This window comes from Rissa tridactyla, chromosome 1 (genome assembly GCF_028500815.1).
Source record: "Rissa tridactyla isolate bRisTri1 chromosome 1, bRisTri1.patW.cur.20221130, whole genome shotgun sequence".
Lineage (NCBI taxonomy): Eukaryota > Metazoa > Chordata > Aves > Charadriiformes > Laridae > Rissa > Rissa tridactyla.
Window position 1 is genome coordinate 22,720,912 of NC_071466.1, and position 25,478 is coordinate 22,746,389.

At 39.2% G+C, this 25,478-nt stretch overlaps 1 protein-coding gene across 1 annotated transcript in view; it reads right to left on the bottom strand.

Annotated features, from left to right (window-relative positions):
* Positions 1-25,478, bottom strand: part of MICU2 (mitochondrial calcium uptake 2) — a 151,548-nt gene that overhangs the window by 65,039 nt on the left and 61,031 nt on the right. The window contains exon 2 of the mRNA XM_054180987.1: positions 2,556-2,703. Coding sequence (XP_054036962.1) covers positions 2,556-2,703 — 148 coding nt within the window. The remainder of the gene's footprint in view (positions 1-2,555; positions 2,704-25,478) is intronic.

A 25,478-nucleotide genomic window follows, 5' to 3' on the forward strand; every position in this document is an offset into this window, starting at 1 on the left:
TGGCGTACACAGCTAAATTGCTCGTGAGGCTGGACATACGTTTCTGCCTATTATCTGTAAAAAAGACAGCAGAAACAAAACTTCAGAACAGCCCCAAGCCTTCCGTATTATTATATGCAGCAACCAATTGGCAAACTCCAAGCAAATTTTTATGAAGATGAATGGTTACTGCCAGGGTGTCTCAAATTTTTCTGAGAGTTTTTTTTTTTTTTTTTTAACTAGTGACTAATCAAAAATAGGTAGAAAATAACCATATCATTACAGCTTTAAGGTCAGCACTGTAAGACTCACCATTTGTATACAGTATCACATGTTAAAATTGCATCTCAATATGCCAGTAAGTGAAGGGCTGTCTAGGATTAGTGGTGGCATGCCTGTTTTCCTTTCTAAAACCACTGTTCAGGGTGAAAGTGAATTAATTTTATGATATAAGCAGAAAGTTTCCAAAAATAATTGCTGCTTTGCTATCTTGATCTACTCTGAGTATACCTGCGCAGACACTTGAGTTAGGTCTGTTTATTTTCCTTGTACGAAACTCTTCTAAATACAATAACAAACCACTGCCTTGAAAATACTTAAAACAGTATTTCTCTGCTAACAAATGCCACATCTGTTTGCAGTTCCAAGAAAACCTAAAATCCCAAGCACTATGACTTGAAGAGAATTGCTTACTGTTGTGTTTATGCTATTGGCCAAAGAACCCACACCAATGATGGTTAAAAAAATGTTTAGAAGCATTAGATTCAAGTATTAACATTTTTCTAGGGATTGTCTATGATGCTATTGTTGTACGCCTGACCTCAATCTGAAATGCTAAATATGCATTCGTGCAAAGATTTTTTTTTGTTCATGAGTTTTTTCTTGTAATTATTTTTTCTTTGCTACTTAACGCTGGTTTCTTACTCATATTAGCAAATAACTGAAATTAACTTGGCTGCATTACAAATAAATCTCACCCGCATACCACTTCATTAAAAATCTGCATGTGTATTATTATAGTTGAAGTAACCAATTAATACGTATGAAGTGCTAAGACTGAAAAACACTTATTTCTCTAACCTTGCTTTCACAGACAACTGTCTGAAACCCACACCTTCAAAACCGAAAACTTCAGTATGCGCTGTCTTTCCATGTTTCAGGCTGGAAACCTCAAAAGAAAATCCCTTCCAGGTTTTTAGCGTCATGACCTAAGTTTTGAAGGGGAAAGAACTCTTTCCGTTAGCCATATATCTATAAAAAAAGTTATTTTGAGAGAAGTCTCCATGACTCTCAGGGTCATAAAGTCCTTCTGAGGATTTATATTCAGCTTTGTATAATATTAGAAGTTGTGTGTCAGCAGCGAAGCTGTGTATCCTTATCACCTATAGATTTTTGGCAGACACAAGAAATCTTCTTTTATTACAGATTCTCGTGACCTGTTCTTTGACCACTTGCAGGTCAGTGAACTCAGTTCTGCCCCAGGTTTCCCACAGGCTCGAATCACAGTGCGTTCAGGTCTCCTTCTTCCTTGCTGTCTCTCAAGCCCTGCCACATTACTTTGAACCCCTTTTGTATTTCCTGCTCAATACCCCCAAGTCACTCAGGTGTTTGCTGCTAGCTGGGCAGAGCATCGCAGGCATTGAATGGCTTTTGCTAGACAACATGCTCCCCTCGTCAGTATGTGCAGGCTGCGGCCAACAATAATTAAAGTTGGGATTTCCTCCTCTTTCCTTCAGCAGATGTACTACTATAGTGTTTGTCCTCCGAGTGACAATCCTCTCTGTAATTTGGAGAACTTCACCTTTCCAAAGCAAAAAATTCTTGGGAAAGCTGTAAAAGCCAAATTTTTGGAGAAAAAAACATATATCATTTTAAAAATTTAATGTAACGTGGAAATTACGGATGATACAAAGACAGATAAAAGAAGCTTTAGGAATGAGGCAGAGTTAATGTGGCCAGAAAACCAGGAGGAAAGGAGGACAACGACCTCTGCACTTTTTATTTGCGTCCTGGTCCTATCTTCTCCTCAGAAAGTGTGCTTTTAGAAGTACTTTTTAGAAAACATTCATACAATTTTTATTTGTTGTTAACTAGATTTTACATAAACCCGAAGAGATTTGAAACCAGAAACCTCGAACTGAGCTCAATGCTTCATTACACTCATTCAAGTCACTCCCATCCCTGGCTCTTCTAAGAAAAAAGGTCACAGAGTACTTACTGGTGGAGTCGATGGACAGATAACAGGGCCAGGAATGGTATGAACACTATTATATTACAGTCCTAGTATTTTCTGTGGCATGTAAGTAATTAAGGAACTACATACTCTTCAGACATGCAAATTATGCAGAGATGTAATGTCATCATCACGTCACCAAATTTCTAAATCATCAGCCTCACTTCACTGGCGTAAAGGGTGGTGGTGGCTTTGAGAATCCATATGCACAACATTTATACATCGGCTTCTGCTGATATATGTCAGATAAAGGATCTTATCCCAGTGATTTGCAAATTACATCTTTAAGGGGACCTGCAAGTTTCTTTTCCTTCACGAATACAATGATGAGAAAACGACTTACGTTCAACTTGATCAAACATTACTGAGAACAAGAAATCTCTTGGTGTCATGTAATATTCTCCTTCATATTCCAATGATGCAAAATGCATGAAGCGATGCTTCCGAAGAAAGAGTCTTTCGTCCCTTTCCTCATTAATGACATCTTCCTTCTGAAACAGAAAAAAAAATCCATGCAGAAAGATGGTTGCATTTGTAGACCAACTCTGTCATTAGAAAGAATCCTATACCCGATCTTGATTAACCTCAATGTTTTGTGGGTAGCCAGAGCAAGAGACTAGCAGGAATTAAAGCTTTTATGGCATGGTCTTAATGAATGACATGCTCATGTGACATCCACAGTATTTTTTGGCTTCACTGAGAGCATGTCTTAACAACACAACTGAGCCAAATTAATGGCTTGCTGTCACCAAAGGTTGCCCTTGCTTCCCACTCCCTTGCTTTTGGCCATATGGTGGTCCTGCATCTCCTCATGTGCCAGCTCTGCTACTTGTCAGTCTCTTGCTGAGCCAAATTCAGCTCGCCAACTCAACAAAAAAACTAAACTGACCAAACAGCAAATAGTATTTTGCCAGCTTAGTGACTGGCTCAGCAAAGGTTGAAATGTGCTCTGCATCCATGCAAATGATCTTCTCCTGAAGTTAATTATCAAGTTCTGGAGCAATTCCTAAGGTGGGTGTATAATGACATTCTAACTAAAACTATTCCACACTTAAACTATTAAGTATGGGCCTGTCTTTCAGAGAAGTCAGAAACACGGAAAAGCAATGAAAACACCAACAAAAGAGTCAGAGATTGTATCATCAGCTCCAAAGATTCAACTAGTCAAGAAATCAAAAAACTTCCAACCCCCCCCTTAAAATTTGAGAGACGCATGATCAAAATCATACAAGTTGACAGCACTCTGACGAGCAGTAGCAGCATTTACTGGTAGCAAGGGAGGACACAGACACTGAAAGGGAGATGTTTACACTTTAGGATTTAAGAGACAGTAAGTGGCAACAGGAAAATGAGACACTGTAAAATTCAGAACACGCTGTATGTATTTGAACATTAATCATGGAACAATTTTTACCACCAGCAGCATCACTCAAATTTTAGGACTGTTCAAAGATGTGAGAAAGTGAAGGAAAAGCAAGAAAATCAAAGGCTAAGTACCAAGATCCCAACTTGAACATACTTGAAGCAAGTCAGTAAACAGCAAGATGGATCTGCAGCGAGGTGGGTGCCCGTGGCATCACTCGGCGTGTGATGCAGATGAGCAGGTACAGCCTGGGGCATGGCCTACCGAGGTGCTGTATCACGTCTTCCAGCAAATGATCACTATTCATTTACACAGTTTTTAGTTCCTGGGTCACTCCTATGGACTGCTTGGCATTTGAGCAGTCCAGTATAGTGTTGGTCCACGCCACGTTTTGCAAACTGGGTTACTCCTGAGACAGGGCAGCGTAAGCGGCTCCTGGTGACACTCAGACCAGCTGTAGGTGCAGTGAGGGTCTCACCAGCTGATGCTAAAACACAGGGTCTGCCATGCTGAGTGGGTTGATGGGGCGAACGGTGGGGCACAGACAGGGAGACAGGATGCTGATGGAGGAAGGGGGGGACCATTGGGAACACCTCACTTGGTTTTGTTGAAGTCAGCACTGGTTACAGCAAAACGCAAGGTAACAGGCACCTGGTTGCATGAGGTTATTACAAAAATTGGGAATGTACAGAGATATTTGCAAATAGCACAGCAGGCAATGAGGCACCTATGTGTTTGTGTGCACACATCCAGGGAGTGGACAAGCAAGAAGGGAATGGGACTCCCTGAACCACTTAAAAGCTGCGATCAGATTTCTGACACTTGAGTTTTAACTTGCTGTTCTTCCAGGATGGGGACTGCTAATTCAGTCTCTTCTGCTCTGTATTCAGTCTCTTCTGCTGTGTTGCAGAATCAAGCATTAGCAGTTACGTTTCTTCCACCCAGCTGACAACATGCCAGGACTTAGGTACGAAGTGGCAAAGACAGGAGGGGAGCTAGCTGATACGATGGACATACAAGCTGTTTTGGGATGATAGCTTCTAGCTCTCAGACAGGGCCCTGAAGTTAAAATAAAAAAAACATTAGGCTTAGTGTCAGGCTTACGAGGTAGAGGAATGAGATGGAGGACTGATATTGATACAGGCCGCTCCAAATAACGGGACCCAGCGTGGTCTGAGAGTAACGACCAACCCCTTCAAGGTGAAGCACTCTGGGAACAGGAGGGTGGACCTCCAGCTGTGGGCAATAACCAGCCCATTGAAGAAAGCATGAAGAAACAGTTCAGCGGGCAATGAGACACCAGAGAAGAGGATGGAGCATTTGAATTTGCGCCATTAGGTTTCCTTTTTCTCTGCCTGCCACGGTCTCTAACTGGATATGGGGATATGGGGACCAAATGTTCGTAGAATTTGGGGATCTCAACAAAAGGGGTACAACCGTCAAACCTACAGCCAGAGCCTGGATACAATTATTACCACCATTTATTATATTATACTTAGTTATAGTTCTAAATAGAAGGCTGCAACCTGCCATTTAATCCCACGCCTTGCACCTTTGTGTTGGTATTAAGCACTCATTAAAGCACAGCACTGAACAATACAAGCACCTTGTTATAGTCAATTTTAATTTACCCTTGTAACATGTTTGCTTCCTTCGAACCTCAGGTGCGGGCGGGGGGGAGAGAACCAACAAGAAGAAAAAAACCCAAAATACTCATAATTTACAATCAAAACAGTCATATTCTGATATGCAAAGAGAATGAGGGTACTTCTAAGTATCTGAAGCCAAGGTTTGCTTTGTTTTAGATACAACCATTTGGTATCAAAATCACTGCTCTAACCTTCTTACCTAGTATGGAGCTTCATCGTGGCCTACAACACAAGCTGCACTGCTGCTGTTCTATGATTCAGATCTGTATGTTCTGGAAAACACTGTTTAAAACTAAATCTAATGTAATGAGAACTTTAGCTTTATTCTTTTTAAAACTTTGGGGGACAAGTGACTCTGTAACTGCTTAGTTAACAAGATTCAGCAAACACTGCAGATATCAAATGTTCATAGTTGCTGGGTATTAATGTGCAGCATTCTTATTAAAATCATCTCCTTCTCATAGTAACATGAGCAACTTTTGCCCAATGGCAAATTTAAAAAAAAAATGGAAAATTGCTTCACAGTTGTCCTTTGACTAAAATTAGGGAATGAAAAGTAATCTTTCTGCACAAATACAAAATAAAAAAGTTTAGACAAGAAGGAAACAACTAATCCTACAACATCTTCAACTGGATTTTCAAGTTTCTTATGTCTTGCAGTATTTATCTGAATTCTGTCCAAAGCTAAACTTGTTACTGATATCAAAGCACTGAATTTCAGCAATCCACAATTTTAACTGAAATAAACAAGTGCGAGTTCACATATTAGGTCTCAAGTGAGCCTTATTTGGAAGAGAACGTATTCCCAACAGAATTACAGATTCATCAAGCCCCTTTCTTGTCATGAAACTCGCATCCTTGATTTGCAGAACAGCCTTGGGAACATGGATCAATTCTCATGAAAGTCAGCTTCAAATACCAGCACAAATGAGATAAGCAAACCTTACGGGATGAAATGCATTAGCTGTGCCATCTCCTACTTCGTTTTCAAAGCTTTTGCAAAATTCCTGATGTTCTGTCAGTGTATGAGAAGTTCAGAATCTGCTGAAAGCACTCTGATCCCTCTGGACACCAGCAGGAGCTCGGCTAGAGCGATGCTAGACCTCAGCTGCTCACGTGCAACTGCTTACCACTTCTCGCCAGCATACAGCCCTCAGACTGAACATTCATGGCACTCCAGGGCAGTAAAACAGTTTATACCAGCTACAAAGCTGACCTGCCATCTGGATGATGACAGGTATCTTTATTCTGTTTTCCCCCATGTTTTAGCATGGTCATTGTGACAGTCTCTACAGCATACTCCAAGTATGCTAATGTTAAAGGAAAAAAAAAAAAAGACTGTGCAACAATCAGGAGTGCAGAAGTATAACATGAAAGCAAAATATTTGCAATTATCTCCTATCCCATTATTTTGCACTTTAATTTATGAAGGAGCACAAGGCAGACCTCAATGAAGGTCTGGGATAGAAACATGTACAGACAAAATAAAAAGCCTATAAAAATATTTCAAAAATGCTGAATAAGTTTTACCCCCCTCGACAGTTATTAGAATAAAGGCTGACATTTCCTCAAGTGGCTGTGCATTCTGCACAACACCTAAGAAAAAAATAATCTCTAAGTTTTTATTAAGATCATTTTTACTACAGAATGTCTGGGAGCTGAGGGAACTGGGCTTTTTCAACCCAGAGAAGAGAAAGCTTCCGGGGGACCTAACAGCAACCTGCCAGTGCCTATGGGGAAGTTACCAAGATGACTGAGCTGGGCTCTGCACTGGAGCTTCATACAGCTACAGCACCAGCCCCTCCACTAAATGTGGTTAATCCAGGTTCCCTTTATAGCCAGCGGCGAGAATGGCAGTTCTGGAGTGCAATCACAGAGACTTTTCCTAGCTGTCTGGACAGACAGTTCAGAAGATACAGGAAGGGATACAGCACCACAAAACAAGCTGACCTTCCTTCACGCCAAACACGTTTGCACAATTTTATTGCATGAATGGCTGAAAATCTGGGCAAATGTAACCAGAAGGTGGAAGCTCGGAGGAGAAAGGGTGGCTGCAGGGGTGTTAACATGCTTCAGCCAGACGAGACAGTGTGTAAGGAATATGGAGATTTTTGTTGTCCAGAGTGAAGGGAGGTAGCATCAGTGGCCACATACTCAAATAGCACATCATGATAACACAAGGCCTTTTGTCATCTTTCAAAATGTTCTCCAAAACCAACAATAATACTGTTCAAATTGGTTTAATACCACTAAAGGACTTGAACCTGCTACATTTGGCATCAGAGACTAGAAATTCACAATCAAGTTGTAACCACATCGAAAAAGTGATGACACTGCAGGTGTAAGCCATATAATTTATAATTTGACAAAAAACCTCAATACAATTATTTGTGCAATTTTAATTAAATTGAATGCAGCTGGATTGCTGTTTAAAGATGAGTACTGATGATCTTATGCTTACTCTTCTTAATTTCTTCCTTAAACATACTGCCAGCATTTAATTAAGCTCTGAGTGACATCTTTCTCATATTTTAGTCATCACACTTTCGTTAGTCACACTGCCAACTATGGCCCTCATACTGCTTCAGTTCTTCCCCATTTCATCACACAAAACCACTCTCATAACCTAAATAAACAATACGAGCATAACACTTTCCTATGATTATTCTCCAAATCAAAAGAATCATTTCAGAAGGTGGAGCGGGACTGAAAGCTGGAGAGGGACTTTTTACAAGGGCAGGTAGTGATAGGATGAGGGGTAATGGCCTCAAACTGAAAGAGGGGAGATTTAGATTAGATATTAGGAAGAAATTTTTCACTATGAGGGTGGTGAGACACTGGAACAGGTTGCCCAGGGAAGCTGTGGCTGCCCCATCCCTGGAAGTGTTCAAGGCCAGGCTGGATGGGGCTTTGAGCAGCCTGGTCTAGTGGGAGATGTCCCTGCCTACGGCAGAGGGGGGTGGAACTAGATGATCTTTAAGGTCCCTTCCAACCCGAACCATTCTGTGATTCTAAGATGCTCTGGAGCATAATTACCAAACTCTTCACTTTAACTATAACACTACTTTCCACCAAATTGTTTGTTGTTTCTGGACTGCTATTACCAGTGATCAAGTTATTCCTGAAACTATGGTTTAGGACAGTCCCTAATCCTGAGCAAACGCAGATCTACTGGCTCAGAAGAGGGGACATAGCCTGTACCTGCTTCAGGATGCCCATGTCATGTGTCTAAGTATAAAATATAAACAAGCTTGCAATAGCAGCTTACATGCTCTTCTAAAAGTTGCATCCCTCTCCTTCATGGTTGTTCTTTTCACCGATACGTCTCTCTCCATGTCTCCGGCAAGCAGGGATGCCGGACCCACTGAAGACAGTTAGTAAAGGACGGAAATACATGGGAAGAAGTAGAGCGCTATAGATTTTTGAAAAAATATTAGAAGCATAACTCTCATTTGCTTTGAGATGGGATAAATGACCGAATAACTATTCTAATCACTATTCCAAATGCCTAACCAAAGATTGAATAAAAATTATGTTTTGAAGGAAAGGCTGATTCAATCACTTAACATTAAGATTGATCTTCTTTTAGAGTACCAATCTAAAGTATGCATACAGGAGCAGGCTCTCTCTCAACAATTCAGTATCCTTCTCACTTCAATTAAGCCCTGACTAATTTCCAAGTACTTTTTCCTGAGTCATTCAAGGAGTCCTTCAGATAAAAAAGATTTGACATTCCTGATGTTTCTAAAAACGCTGTCAAAGTGTCTCATATTGCTCATAAAAATGCGTGTACAGGGCAAAAAGCAGAATTTTCCTCTTTATTTCTATTCCACAAAATAAGTTTCAAGTAAAGACAGGTATACTGTAGGAAACAATTATGTATTTAAGGCTGGACTTCAGAAATTAAGGTATCTGTAATCTAACAGCTCAGCAGCTTCCAACAGTGCAAATTCAGAGCAAGCAGGATACAAAAATTCAAATTTACTGAGAGGCAATGGGTGAGAAGAATCTATTACTATTTCTTGCACAAGATTCTTGTAAGCATAATTTAAAATGACTCTGAGATTGTCTTGGGCTTATTTTTGTCTTTAACAGTGCCATATAAGAAGAAATCAAACCACAAAGAGCTATGCTGCATTAACGTTAAGGCTTGGGCTGAAATTCCATCCTTAACTTGTTCTATTGTGTGTGGGTACAGCCGGGGCTTCAAACGCTGGGTGTTCCCACATGCTCCACAGCACCCCCGCGCAACCGAGTGAATTAAGAATGAAGTTTCAGCTTTAACTTGGAATTTAGTTCCCTTTGTGGTTTTATGTCAAGCCTTCAATGCCAGTTTGAGAATGTCCACGGTAAAGCTGTGATTGCTGATGGCAAATTAGAATTGAATGACATAAAAAGGGCTCTAGAAGGATGCAAGTGTTTTCCTCTGCAGTCGACATGGCAAGGGATCAGCAGCTGACCAGCCACTGGCGTCTGTAAGCATTACCGAAGACTATCGTTTCCTTCTTGGCTTCCTCCCCTAAGAAATGCCTAAGGCCAACAACACTACTTCTTACAAATAATTTTCAGATTGGTGTAATGAATCTGTTTATCAGTATCTTAATTTATGACGTTAATAAAAAATTCATGGGGTTCAATTTTTGGCTTTGATTTTTTTTTGGTATGTAAAATAGCAAGCTTAAGTCAAGTAAAAACCTTATATTTACTGTATCTTTGAACTTTAAAAAAACCCCACTAAATAAAAATGAAGGGTTACATAAATAAAACCTTGACAAACCTTACCTGCGATTTTGGTAACACTGCTGATGACTGCAATGTGATTTTGGTAACACTGCTAAGCAAATTCTGCAGCCATTCAGAACGTAAGTGCTTGTGTACAAACTCAAATATTTCCAGCTGATTATGAGTCAGAAATTACTTAAAATAAGCATATAGATTTATTTCTCCCTTTAAATTTAAAATTATGTCTTCCACTTTCTTTCATTTTACTTTTTCCTCCCTTTGCACAGAATTTGGTGTTTTGATGTGCCTGCACCTTCTGTATGTTTGCCAGATTAATTTGTTCTGCTTCCAAAATAGTCTACATTTTCCAGTTCATTTTTTCCCAGCATAATTTTTCTTTCTTCACTCTACTCCTTTCCATATAATTTACTTTATTTTGCCTATTTGCATCCTTTCATAGCCTTTCTTTCCTCCATCATCTATAAACCTTCTTCCACTTTCCCTTGGAAAAAAAAAGTTGTAGAACTTTTTTCCCCCTCTCTTCTGAAAAGAGGATCACTGCTCTTTTTTTCTTCCCTGATCTGGAAGAGTTAACTCGCACCACTCATTTTACCTGCTATAAGGATAACTAAACCAATGTGTGGGATGTAATTAAAATCCAGTTGGTGCCAGCAGGCTCTCCGGGAGCCTTAGGTTTGGATCCATTAATTCACACTAGATCTACAGATGGATTTAGCAACTCTATATCAAATTTCTGTAAGGCTGATGAAAACTTTGCAGTTAGGTCGTGTCATTGTTGTGTCTCAATTTCAACTCAATCCAATTTGAAATGATCAAAATAACAGAAAATGTAACTTAACCTCAAGCCCCGCTGCACATACCCAGCATACATGCTGAATGCACAGAGGATAACGCTTGGGGCTCAAGGCTTGAAAGTTTCATATGATGCAATAATTTGTAGATGAAAAAGGATTTTGCAAGAAATCCATTTGATAGAAATCTGTGACTTACAGAAAGCTCAAGATTGTAACACTTAAGAAAGCTTGTGCAAGTATGTGCAAAAGTAGTTTGTGCTTTCACAATACAGAACGTGAGCCATGTAGTATGCAGTGTCTCAGTCGAATGCACCAGTTACCAAAACCAACACCAAGTTGAAGACATAAGATCAGAAGCAAAATGTTCTTATGAAATTAATTGATCTGTATTACTTTTTTCAACATTATATTTTTTGACCTTGCAGATCAAACTGCAAGCCTGGACATAAAGTAAGTCAGGAGAGAAGAAGATAAAAAGTACTGATTTCTGTTTGGAAATAAATTCTAAGTATTCGAATGACTGTTTAGTGATGTGAAACTAAATAAACAACTATGTTACTAAAAGCCCTAACAGCTTTGAAATCCCTAAATATGATTCTAAATATAAAACGGCCAAAAGATTGAAATACCTTCTCGGGAGCTGCTTCAGAGACAGAGAACTGACTGCTAAAAGAAGGACAAGTGGAGAATGAGAAAGCAATAGCCTTGCGTCTGGCTACTCTCAACACTGCTGAATATAAATACTCCAAAATTAGATGAAGCCCTTTCTATGCACCAACAGGTGCCACTCCCCTCCTTTCTTCCAGACAATTCTGCTGTGGTAGTACTAATTAGTGATGGTTACATTTGAAGCAGCAGCTGAACAGTTTATTTGCATCTAATGCCCTGACATTTTTGGTTTTAATTTTCTCTCCCACTCTTTGTATTTCACTGAGTTCAGACTAAACTGGTGCACACTGAGCAGGTCTTCCACTCTGTTACTAGAACCCATACCACATGAAGAATTAAACCAAATATAAGGATAATACAGAAAATAGCCTCGGTTGATAAGGTTTTTTAATTTCACTATTAAAATTCTAGAAATTCCAGCCTTAGCAGAGCTCCTTTTTAAACATAAACTTAAAAAGAAGTTGGAAACTAACACATTTCCACTAACAAAATGTAACGAAGGCAGATAAGGTGCCCAAGCTCTAACAAGCCAGAGAACCAGTTCATTTAACAAACCATACATTTACACCTCAACTTGCAAGTTATCACGCTGCCCTGCTCACACATTGCCCTGGGGAGGCTGACGCGCCGCCCCAGCACACGGGTGCAGAAGTACTAAGTAGATACAGAGCGGCAGGGGGACCACATCGACACCTCAAAGGCAACGCGCCCAGGGAACACGTTCATCCAGCTGTCTCGGAAAGCTCATCACACTGCTATTGTATCCGACAGTCGGGGGAATTAAGTGAAAAATGTGTTGCACCTTCTTCTCACTGATCTTTTTCAGTCAATCACTGCGCGTTAAAGTGCAGTCAAACTGTGAAGACATGAATACATTTATCTTTAAAGGTAAGAGAAGCTAGATCTTTTTGAAAGATGCTACGTGCAAATGTACAATCGACATACAGAGTTTAACTATATGCCTCTAAAATGCCATAATATCTTTATTTTTCCTCCTCCTTCTCAACTCAAATGATGTATGGAGTGTCTCTCGGCACACTCGGGAGGAGCTAGGAGAGGTTCTAAGCCACCTGAACTTTCTGCTTACCTTGGCCCTGCAGATCTTTAGGACTTTTCAAGTTAATAGGAGTTTACCTCTTACGCGGGCTTGTGCTGTAGAAGGAAACCATATGCCCTTCTCAAATAGCTTCTTGCGTTGTGTAGCTCAGATAGTAGCTCTGCCCGATCTGTTTCGAACCATGTGAAGAGATAATCCATTTATGACATGGTGGTTCAGTTTAACTGCACGCCCTGCAAAATGGGACTATGTATGTCTGAGTTTGAGGAGTGCAACCACAAACTGTGGGAATTCTTGCAGTCCAACTCATGCCAATTGCATGGTGCTATATATTTACTTGAGGCTTTACAGCTTTAAAAGCTTTTTAGTATCATAGCGCTTGGTCGTGTAACAACCGTACAGGCAAGAAAAAAATTGGCTTTAATAGCAGGCAGTTGAATGCTAGACCAGTTTTTGTTCTGAATCAGAAGACAAACGAATTCTGGACTCATTGCTTATAAAGAATAATTTAAAGGAGAAAACAAGCTATTTAATGGTAGATGTAGTAGACTGACCTAAGCACAAGGACCTAAGAGAATGCATGTCCAAAACCAAGACTGGGAGAAGATGACAAAAAGGGGAGATGACTTTTCAATAGGTAAAATAAGCAGTACAGGTTCAAAAGAAAATTAAAGAGATGAAAAGCTGAGGATAAGGGAGCTAGATTTGATGTATCAGTATGTAAGAAGACAGTCAAGAGTTACATAAGAAAACTCCAAAGTGGTTAAATTTTCAAGATTTTTTTTTGGTAATTACACAGATGGATTGTGTTAGCATTTAACGGTTGTGCAGATTTAAATACATCCATGTCCATGTATGAATAAAAGAGACTAGAAAGAAGATGGCTACCACAATCCATGTAAGGACTCAAGCAGGAAGTGGTAAATAATGGGAATGGGAATTAAGATAGTAAGGAGTTTTGTGACAATGGAAGGAGAAAAGTTAAAAAAAGACAAATAAATACCAGAAATGTACCAGAATTGGTATTACAAGCTTTTTAAAACAACTTCAAAGTGCCTCTGTCAACGGTTACCTGCACTTCCAATAGTTCTGTACACCCTACATTTGCAACAACGTGCCAAAAGCATTCCCGAAAAGGCATTGCACCGGCATGGTATTTTACAGACAATGTATGTGCTTCAAGGGAAACACTGTGAAAGAAACCGCCTCCCGGTCATCAGAGAAGACTGTCGCTTGCATGTTTTCGAAACACGTTTCAGCATACCAATCTTGTTTAAGCACTATTGTTAACATGTTTGCACATTCACAATGTTTTAAACAGTGGCTGAATGCACTGTGCTTTCCATAAAAGTAGATGTAGAACAGCCTTAGATTTCTGTATCACTCGCTGAAACACGCCGCGTGACAAATATAATTACATGTTAAAATGCGAATCCTGTTAATTTTTAACCTAGGTACTTTGGACTTGCCCTGCCAGAGAATTTACATCACAACACTGGGATTGCATTACAAGAAATAACACCCGTGTTCCAGTTGCCGACCTGGGTAACACGGCACTGATCAAAACCAACCACGCAGTGGCAGAACCCATGGACTCACAACTACTTCTCTACCAAGGACAAGCCCCCCCAAGGCAGAAATATCCTGTGGTTTCATCTTCCTGGACTAAGAACTATGTTTCTGTATAGAAGAGTAAACGCAACTCAAACCAAACCAAAGAGGATGCCTACGTAAGGCTTAAAAACGTTTACTTTATACTATCAGAGATTGAAAAAAAAAGACAATCTTAAATATGCAAGCATAATGCATGCTAGCTGTCATCAGTTTCTGTAAGTGAGTGCTTCTATTTAGTCAGCCCGCAAATACTGTTATGTATTTATCCAAACTTCAGCGTCTCCCGTTTTTGAAGGCTTTGACATAAAGAAAACTCAGGTAGTTCAAAAATGCGGTGAATCTCGTAAGAATGTTTTATTGGCTGGTGCTCAACTGAGACAGGAGCCCTGAATTTATTCTTCCTGGAAAGAGAGATCTCCTTGGTCACAAGATCTACAAGGTAGTGCTTTAAGACTCTTGTTTTAATCCACATATGTATTTAACAGTATCACAAATCATTGTACATCATACCAATGTACACACCAGTTGTACACATTGGTACGATGGCAAAGCTACTTAAAAAGATTTACCGGTAAAAGAATCAGGAATCTTACAGTTTGTGGTAAAAACCACAAGAAAACAGAAAAGGGCACGCAACTACACAAGTAGTTGCTATAAATATTCTGAAATTAATAAAAAAAAAAGTTAAAATCAATGTTTGAAATAAAGAAGAGCCCAAATAGTAGGCAATATTCAAAAAATATTATTACCTTAAGAACAAATATATAAGAATCCTCTTCTGTGAGAATGTGAATATTACAAAGCTAATCACATTACTGCTTCCCCAGAAGGTTGAAACTTTCCTGGGGAAAACAATGTTTTCCAAGCTTTTCTTCAGCCCTTTTATAACAAAATTTTCCAAGTTAAAGACACAGGCAAATGGCAAAAAGAAATGACAGAAGGGGTGGGGAGGGGAAGCCAGATATGCTCCAGGTTCTTCTGCATAACCAACCAGATCAAAAACAAAATAAATACTTAGCTGAATCTGTCACAATATACTCTTTACAAAAAGTTTATCAGAATTTTAAACCCCATTATTACCTATGTTACATGAAAATGTTTTCTCAGTTCTCAGAAAGCCTGGTACTTAAAAAGGTGCCATAAGTGATGGGAACTTAACTGATTAGGTTGCCATAGAAAAAGACTACCACCACCAAACCTCCCAAAGCATTCAACAGCAGCTGGGAAGTGTGAAATTCTTCACTTTTAAATACAGTGAACTAACACTATTAGATAAAACTTCCACAGTGGTAAATTAATCAGAGAATAACAACATGTAAAAGAAAGAAAACAGAATCTCTTTAAAGCTTTCCTTTCTTTCTCTTTTTTTTTTTTATTTATTAAAGGTTTAGTCACATAGATGAAAAATGGCTATCAAGTTAAGCTCTTTAGAAGAGAGGTCAGAGTTACGCTCAGAGGATTTAGCAGGTCCCAGCAGGGACTCGGAACAAACATCCATATGTCCTGTAAGATTAATATAACAGTAACAACAAAGTCATTGCAAACACAAGAAATGTTTATACTGTAATTAAGTTGTAAAATTATATTTATTTCTCCATAAAGCTGCTGACTTCACTTCTAAACAAATGATTTGTTTTCTGTACGAGCCACTGGTCTTGTGACAATGTTATGTGTAAAACTTGAATGCCTTAAAACACACTATATTTTCCAATGACCAGACATATTTTTCCTCGTCTTGCTTATTTTTTTAAACTTTCTACCTATGCGGAATTTTTCTTCTAAAGCCTTTTCATTTGACACAAAGATTACCCATGGAAAGACTGGATGAAGAGAGACAGCTTAAACAGTTCTGCTTAGACAGTCACTTGTCCAGAAAAACAGAAACCACAGTGAAAGTTTTACCTGAATTCTGGTATTCCCATTTACTAATTAAACGTTTTCATCATCATTCTTTTCTAAAACTAAACCATTCACCATAAATTCAAAATATTTGAAACAAGAATCCAGGAATCTAGAATTTCACTTACTCAAACGGACATATTTGCTTTGAACTAAGCACACAGTTTTTAACCAAAGGTTTGTGTAATATGTTAAGTTTTCAACAGATTGCAAAATGCATCACATTCAAAATTGGTAAGAATGATCCGAAATGTTCCAGCAGATTGCTGTGTAGATCAGAACTTTCAAAATCAGTTGTTGACAGCCTCTAACAAGCAAATCATGGAAAATGGAACAGATGAGTCAAAGTTACGGGCACCAGCAGAAGGTAACTGAAGCTTGTACTAAATGTATACACACACTTTTTGCAAAGAGAAAATGTCTTACTACCTCTAAACTGGGCGTCAAGCAGATGACTGGCCAGGATATTAGATTTACATCAGAGAAATTAAAAAGGTCTCTTTTACGTTCAGCAGTTTCAATAACAGTTATCCTGAAAGTCGAAACGAATTCAATATGAAACACTGTCAATAAGGTAACACTCACAAATATTTATTTTCATTGGAGCCATTACAGAGTGTAAAACCAGCATATTCCTGATTATAGCAGAGTTGTAATGACCCTTCATTTTTTACTAGTGTTTGCAAATTCCATTCTCTAATTTTGAACTTTCCTTCTGTAATGAAAGTTCAAGTATGTTTTCTCAGTCCTCCCTTCAGAGCCCATCACTGCAGCACCTTCATCGAGGCTGCAAGGTCACAACGCAGCACTACAATTTTCTCTTCTGCAGCATCTGAATCCAGCAAAACCCTGTACCTGGTAGGTCATCCATTTCTCCGTGCTACATTCCTCCGCACCAGAGATAAAGTTGTTTTCAGTCATCCTGGCTGCACCTTAAACAGCTTTTGTAGAGGTTGTAGTACCATTTAAGCAGGTCATCAAGCATCTGCTGATTGTCTTTTTCAAGACCTCCGTGGTTATCAGTGTTGCTTCATTTATCAAAGCTGCCATATTCTTGGAAGCAGACTGTGCTATTAGCACAAACATCACATTTCTCCTCTTCAAAGTTTTTAAGATTATCTTTATCTGAGCCTCTTTTATGAAATAGTTTGACTACAGCCTCTAATTCAAGGAGGACGGAAGTGTGTAAACCCTAGATTGAGTCAAATTAACGCTATATTTGTCCAACCTCTTTTCTCATAATAAAAAATAATTTCTCGGACTTCCTACATTTTTCAAAGACAGACTGTCTATTTGCAAATGTTTACACTAGCAACTAAAAATAACACAAGTTAGTTTTCTCGTGCTCTGCTGGAGAAGATTCACTAGCCACCACTATAATTTAATGATTTGAAAGCATGAATGGATGACTTGATTTCTAGCTAGTACTAACATCATCCGCAAAAAAGATTCATTCTGGATCTGTAGCTGGATGCCCATTCCAACATGCATCAAGTAAAAACTGAATCATTCATTGATTATTAAAGTCTTATAAAACTTACGTTGGAAATAACGCACATAACCAATGAAGGCAGAATGTTTATTTTCTAATTCAAGACACTGCTGAAATTCTCCAGAATATCTTTTCAGAGGGAATGACTTTCATGTGCTAATTCAGCATTTGCCACAAAATTCCAGGATGACAGATAAGAGCCCTGAACAGGTTAAGAACAAAGACCAGGCTAGTTGAATCAATCATAAAAATGCAGAATTGGCTTAATTTTAAAAACAGGGATATTATTCATTTATCTGTAGCCTCTGAGACAGTAATGCCATTTGATTTTTACAATACTGAAATGTGACAATGCAACCAGTATGTTATTAGCAACCCCACCAAACAGCTCTTCAAATCCAGCTCTAGCCTTTGTTAAGTGGCTTATTACTAAGAAAGGAATTAATTGTGGACAGAAAGAACAGCTAGCCAAAGGTTTGACAGTGTAACCCACTTTAAGTAACTATTTCTCTGCTCCACTCTTTTCTGCGTTTTACCAACCATCTGCTTACTGGAAAGAAAAAAAAAAAAAAAAAGAATAAGCTAATTGGTGCTCAGCCAGATATTAAGGCAAGTATCACCAAAACCTGGGCTCTTGAGACCAAGCGTCAGAGATGCAGATTCTGTCACATCTGCTGGTCTGCCACATGTGCGCAGCAACTGAATGGAAGAAGAAAGGACAAAACCGAAGATAGATCTGGTCGTGCCATGTCTCCCCCCCACCCCACCCTACTCTCTGCTCATCTACAGCTCCTGCTTCTTGATGGCTGACGATCACAAGTGACTCGTTTTTGTCAAGAATATGGAGACACTATTTACTCTGTAACCACCAAACTTGAAAACACTTCTGGGGTGGGAGGGAGAATTAGCACTGAAGCCAGGAGTGAGATGGGTAGAAACTAGTTACAGGGCTGTTCTCACTGTGCTTAGGAAACACCTTGTTCATTCCCAGTGACAATGAAAGAGAAATGCACACTTCTTAGGTCTCCACTGCATCTAGGGCATGGGCTCAGCCGAGCTCAAACTCTCCTTCCCATCCCTTGCACTGACGTCGGTGACCCCTGGGGAACATCTGCAGTGAAGAAGAGGGTCCCAAGGTACCCCTTAGTGCAAACAGACATGCGGGGTTGCATAAAATCCACAGCTAGCTTGAATGTCATCATGTCTTAATATTTTTATTGTTCATGAAAAATAGAGTGAAGAGAGAAGTCAGCACAAATAAAAGTCGGTTGGTAAACTTCGTAATATTTAGATTTTTGAAATGGGGAAATCTTTGTTGGATGTATATGACATTAAAACTTATTCCATTATAAAATATTCATTTAAAGTAGTTACACAGATACCCCGCTTCTAACCGCAGAAGTGCCTTAGCACCCCTTTGTTCAAGGCTCTGTAGCGTTCCATAGCCTTGGCTTCCCAGTCAGGACATATTAGTTTTGTGACCTGCTAGAAGATATACAGATTTCAAAAGCAATTCTATTCAGAAAAACAAATAAATGCACACGTACACAGTAAGACTTCAGCTCATGCTCAGAGCTGAACTCATGGATATGTCTAGCCCTATCCTGTAAGTATTTCAAAAACATTTAAATGCCTTCCTGAATTTGGTCAGAGATGGTCTCAGAAGAAGGAATGAATGACTGAGCTGGGCCAGAACAAAGGTCCACCTCATCCAACATCTCTTCTCTGCCCTTATGGTCTGTGGCTGCAAGGTTGGAGCATCTGAATGAGTCAGACATTGCACTCAACAGCAGTGTGTCTGCATCAATTCAAGCATTTGCCATAAGCAAAAGCTTAGGAAGGAATAAAAATATTCTCTCAGTATTAATCTATTTTGAGCTCAGGGACATCCTGAGCTGGATGTGGTTTCCATGTATTTAACAACCCTTGGTTATATCACATTCTGGCACTTACCCAACACCTCCTTGAGTCCATGCAAACTTTTAGTGACTTTAATGACTTCTGGCATGGAGTTTCACACATCTATTGCCTATTGTGAAGAATTGCACAATGGATAATAGATGCTGAGAATGTCAAGTTCATGTCAAATTATATGCTAGTTTTGTGACTAAGGCAAACTTAAACATAGTTGATTATTTCTCTCTCCAGGATAGCTGTTTAACACATGTAAGTTTTTCAGCCTCACAGTAGAGGTAAAAGAAAACCTCCGTAAGTACAGTTTCCATATCACTTCACAAACTGTACTAAATAATAAGATGATATCACCACAATCTTTTTCATTAATGATCTATCTAGGGACATAAAACTTTACTTCTAGGAGAAAATGCTATTTCTTTATTCCACTAACCAGTCCTTTAAAAATTCTCTTTTACAGGCCATCTCTTAAGTTCTTTCTTATCCATTTTAATAAACATTACTTAATAGCTCTGCACACTGCCAAAATCCATTATCTTAAGCTGTAAATTGATAGCTGGAAAAAAATGCTTGAACTTTAAGCTGAATAAAAGCATTGTGCTTGCTATATATTTTGTTTTCTGCAAAACTGCAGCTGCACGTTTCAAATTAAACTATACATGCTTGTACTCAAAACTGATCTATTTTCTCACACTTCATTGATCTCATTGATCCTGCTAGAGCAGTTTTATGATTGCCAAACTGTTTTTAAGGTAACATCTGATGTTCTTCAGACCTGAGTCTAACGATTATACATGCCACTCTTCTCCAGCTCTTGGAAACAATTGGGAGTGATGTTGCTTTCAGAAGTGGGTTAAAAGCAATGTGGTTGAAAAGCAGGTTTTCTTGTATGTAATTATTAAGATTTTAAAAGATATCTTTGATTTAGATTTGTTCCCAAATTCAGCCACTAACTGGGAGAGTTGTTAATAACAGAATACTTTTTTAGTATCTAAACTACAGAGATCCTCAGCCGGAAACTGCTTCTTCCCACTAATTCCAGAGTAACTTAAAGACCAAGTTCCTTAGTTAGGTATCTAAAGGTATATAAATGCAGATGAATAAAGTGGCATGAATCTCTCACACAGTACCAGTTTACTATAAACCTCTGCAAGGCTTTGACTACACTCTGGGCTACCAAGACACACTCACTAGGGGAACTATAGCTAAAGGGAACTATATCTAATTCAACACTGTGCCTGCAACAGCATGAACAGAAAAACACATTCCCAGAAGGGCTCAAGTGCTCATGTATGAAATTCTTGTTGGCCAGAGAAGTTTTTAAGTGTAATTAGAGTCAAACAGCATGGCTCCGGCCATTTGGATAGACCTTCCTCAGGACTAAGCAGGGAAGAGGCAAACTCGCTGCCTCTTGGTAAGGACACAGAAGGCTGAGGAGATCTGTGTACAAATATCTGCCTTTTGTCTCCCCTAGTTGCTTGAATTTTCTCTGTTTAAGTTTCTAGTTTTTATTCAAATAAAGTCAGTTTGCTCTTTTTGTGGAGCCTCCTACAGGAGATGCTGCAGACGGTTCCCTTTCAGACCATGCTTGACTTGCCGTCCCATTGACATACCATTAAAGATACTGAATAATTAAAAAAAGGTACCACTGGCTTGACTTTGCTTCTGGCAAGTCACAGAGTTTTTAATGACCTGCTTTAAAATGATTCTACCCATATTTAGAAATCCATATTGTAAAAGCTGCTAGCTTAAAAAATGCGAGAAAAAAATGCAATAGGAATTTGGTTTATATAACTTTAACCTCAGTCCTAAAACCAAACATTTGTACATATGAAGCTACTGTAAATATGACCTGGTTGGTGAGACTGCCTTAATATGCAGCACCAAGTTTTTCCCATTGACAAACTAATCTGCTGACATCAGATGACTAAAAGCAGGTTTCTGACATGGCAGAACAACACCACTGGTACGCAAAACACTCAGCTTACGGGAAAGTCAAAATCAGCTTTTTACTGCAGAAGTGACACCGTACTTATGATACAGATGACAACGTCATTCATGACATATGTGAAGTCTGTGTCTGTGTCAGCATTAAGCCCTGTTCTAACCAGTATTTTCATTAGTGACTTGGATGATGGAAACAGAAAGGGAGATAAAACTGAAAGTAATATGTCTAGAAACCATGATCTACGAGGAAAAGCTGAAGAGAGGCCTTTATACTGCAGATAGCAAGGCTGCTATTTAATTTTTGAAGTCCTTCAAGTTCTGTTTGTGCATGCTGCCAGGAGAAACCTAAATCTGCCTTGTCATAAGCAAATCGATGTCTGTGCCTATGCCACTCCACGCCAGCTGAGATGAGTGAAGAGGCAATGTCACACCCCAGCAACCAGAGCAGCACCTGGCCAGGTTTTTGCTGACACATGGCAGGACTTGCATAGAGCTGCGAGATGAAGCAGCTCCGTGACCCCACAAGATCTCTTTTAACATGCACACACACGCTGCTAGATGTCAGCAGTATGCGTACGGCAGGCTCTTTGGTGGTCTGGAATTCTGTGGGAGCTGAGAAGAAAGAGTCAGGTGCCTTTCACAGAAGTGTGATACTACCCAACACTCAGCAGCTTGCTTTAATGAGAGGCTACTTTCCAACATACACTAAATTATCATTCAGAGTTAACAGCAGAAGCACTACTGCCCTTCACCCTGGTTTCATGTTGCTGCCTACAAAGCTCCCAGGCTTCCCCCTTCTGAGCTTTTCCACTTACTTGGTAATGCATATGTAACGTATACGGAATTTAGGCGCCCGCCTCGGAGGTAGTCTATTCCAGTCTCATGAGTATCTACCTAAAAAGTAGAATCACAACATCAAATATCGAGTGCTGGGCTCTGTTGTGAACCTCCACAGAAGTCTCGAGAGAGAAATATCCCCAGCACACTGAACACAGATTATTGCAGAACTGTCCTCATCACTGCAGCCGTGTGACAACAGAGAAGTAGCTGGGACCAAATAACTGCAAAATTTTCAAAGCAGGGTATCAAAATGGAAAAGGTTCCCAGGAGGAGTTAACAATTTACACCAAGTTTGACTAGTTGCTTTCTCAAACATCAGTGCGGTGATCCACTGCATGTTGTTTAGATACAAAGATGCAGATAGCTAAGCTCAAATCTGTTGAGCAATTTTCTCCCAGAACTGAAGTCTACGGAGTTATCCCTTATATTATTCACATGCTGTCTTTCTGCTTCTGCAACAGCCAGCTAGGCGTTAAATAAAAAAAAAAAAAAAAAAAAGAGAGCTAAGCGTCTCACCCAGTCAAGTGTTGAATCCTGAGAAAAAAAAATGTTTTATCACCTGAAATAGCTTAATTGCTTTAGCGTATTTTCTCATCTTAACTATAATTTTACCACTTACAAAAAGTTTGAATGCCATACCCTTTATAATATGCTTGGTTTTCTCTCACCCAATTTTTTCAATGGAAGAACCAAGGTTGACAAAAAAGCAAATGCTCAAAAACACATTTCGAAACCTATGGCACACTGTAAGGGTATCACTATCCCGAAACTGCATTACAGAGGCACCAGGCAGTCAGCCTTAACTTCGAATCGCAGGACTCCGAAGTACGGAAAAGCACAGGCAGAATGAACACGTTATTCCTAATACACAGCATGAAGAAGTTGGGTGCTCCCCAATGTACTTAAACACAGTCTTATCAGACACAGAAGCATAATTCCTAGATACAAACTGTGTGCCCCCCTCCCAGTTATGAGCTGTAGTAAGTCTGAAAACTGTTGTCATCCAAGTCACGAACCTTTAAGAGGGGAAGGGAAAACAGCTTAATATGCCGGCCTTCAAATTTAAAAAAATCAATCACAGATTTATCACTGTTTGCCATTCTCTTTATGAACTCTATAGAATTTGTGTTTATTCTGTATACCAAGAGACTTTCTGAAATAATTAATTCCAGATCCTTATCACTCTTTCTATGCAGTTCTAAGTTGTCCATTTCTATTTGCCCAATTTTAAGATTACTCCTAATTTTTAATCTCGTACAGAGAAAAGGATATGTATCCATTTTACTAGATCATCTTCCCTAATCTTTACACATAAAATACTTATCCTTTTCGCCGCTTTTGCACTCTTTCCCAGACAACATCTTCCTTGTGTGGCACGGTGACCAATACTATATACAGTATTCCAGATGGAGCCTAACACTCCTGTAACCGTATCGCCTCTTATTTTGTATTTTATCCCTCTGATACAACCTAGTAACTTACTTTCTTGCAGCTGTGCAAAAGCCTCACGGTTTCAATGATTTTTCCACAATAACCTTCAAATCCTTTTTCTAGTCAGTGTGCTGAATGATTGTTCCATTGCAGCACACACTGCGTTTCCTTTGGTTCCTTGCTCCCAGACTAATTATTTTACATTTTTCCACAGTGAACCGTGTTTGCCAGCTGTTGGCCCAGTCACCTAAACAGTTCTAAATCCTTTTATATCTGATTGTATCGTTCCTAATTTACTGCTCTGAATTTTACTACAAAAAAAAGGTGGTGGGGAGGATAAATCTCTGCGCACAAATATACATTACTTATATGGGGGCCATCTGCATGTGATCAGTGTAATTTATCATATGGTTTTGCAATCTATCAGGCAGCCTTGCCCACCTCACTTGCATTTTTCCAATAATCCATCTCTGCTGGGACTACTTCGAACACTCACGCTTCTGAGCAGCTTCATACAGCTGCCATGAAAAAAACCTGCCACAAAAACCCCCTTTTATTTTCCCAAATGTAATCCTGACACTTCAAATCACGCTTACCTGAAGTTCAATATTCAGTCTTGAATAGTCAGTGATATTCTGTCTGTCTGTGATAGATTCCTGGCTTCTTCTGGTGAACCCTTGAGGATAGAGGTAGAAACTAGGTTTGCCAAACTTCCACAAACTCTGCCTATTTTAGATATGCCCAACAGCTGTTTCCAGATTCTAGTTGCAAGAAAACTATCGGAGTTTAAATAACAACACTGTGTGTTATAAGAAAATTTGTAGTAGTATTTTAAAGATTTTATTTTTGCTTCCTCATTATATTACTGATGTAATGTTAAAGGAGTCTCTGCTCATCTTGCACCAGCAGCAACTCAGGACATTGACGCAACTAAGTGTGCATATATCACAGATAAATCACATAAATTGTGAGAACTTGTACAACCTAGTCTTTCCATACATTTGTTCCACCTATAAAGAAAGTCCTAAATTGTCACTTCCTCATGAATTTTTAAACTCTGGAAGCTTGATGCAGAACTTTGCATTGCATTAGTGCAACAAATATTTCCACTTCAAAGCTTGTGGAGTTACAACTCATAAATGACGCCCTACCACCTTCTCCTCAATGGGCAAGTCTACTGAATGCACCTAGTGTCTGAAAGCCTCCAGCATGGCTGTATACTCACCCTTTTCTTCCAGCATGAAAGAATGAAGTTGAAGCACCTGCTACTCTTCAGGCTATCAAGTCAGGGAACATTTTCGCAGTGCTACAGCACCTGTTACTCTCGGTGCCATCAGCTCAGAGAAAGCTTTAACAGAACTTGCAGGTTTCCAAGATTTCTTCCATCCAGTCCTCGGTCTCTGCCATTAATTCCGCTTTCATAAAGCAGTATCACTGTTGCAGTTTTACACTTGAGACTATCAAAAACATGTTTTAAAGAACCATAACTGATATGTCTACAATGCCATTCCTTTGGCATTAGAAGAAAATGATTTTAAAAGAACAAATATTAGTTAGATCTAAAACCTGATATAAACTTGTACTGATTTGCTGACAAAAATGGTGTGGGGTATGAATTAGCTTTGAAGACTGCATGCGGTGGAGCATCAGTATTTGGCAACACACTAGTTCTACCGACACTACCGAAATGCTGCAGAATAGTAATCTTCAGCTCCCAAATTAAATGTGCTCTGTTATTGAAATAGCAGTCTGTGCTTAAACAGACTGGAAAAAAAAAAAAAAAAGACTTTAAGGTTTTAACTTTAATTGTTACTTCTGGCTTCTGCCAGAAATCCATTAAGGCTACAGAATCTG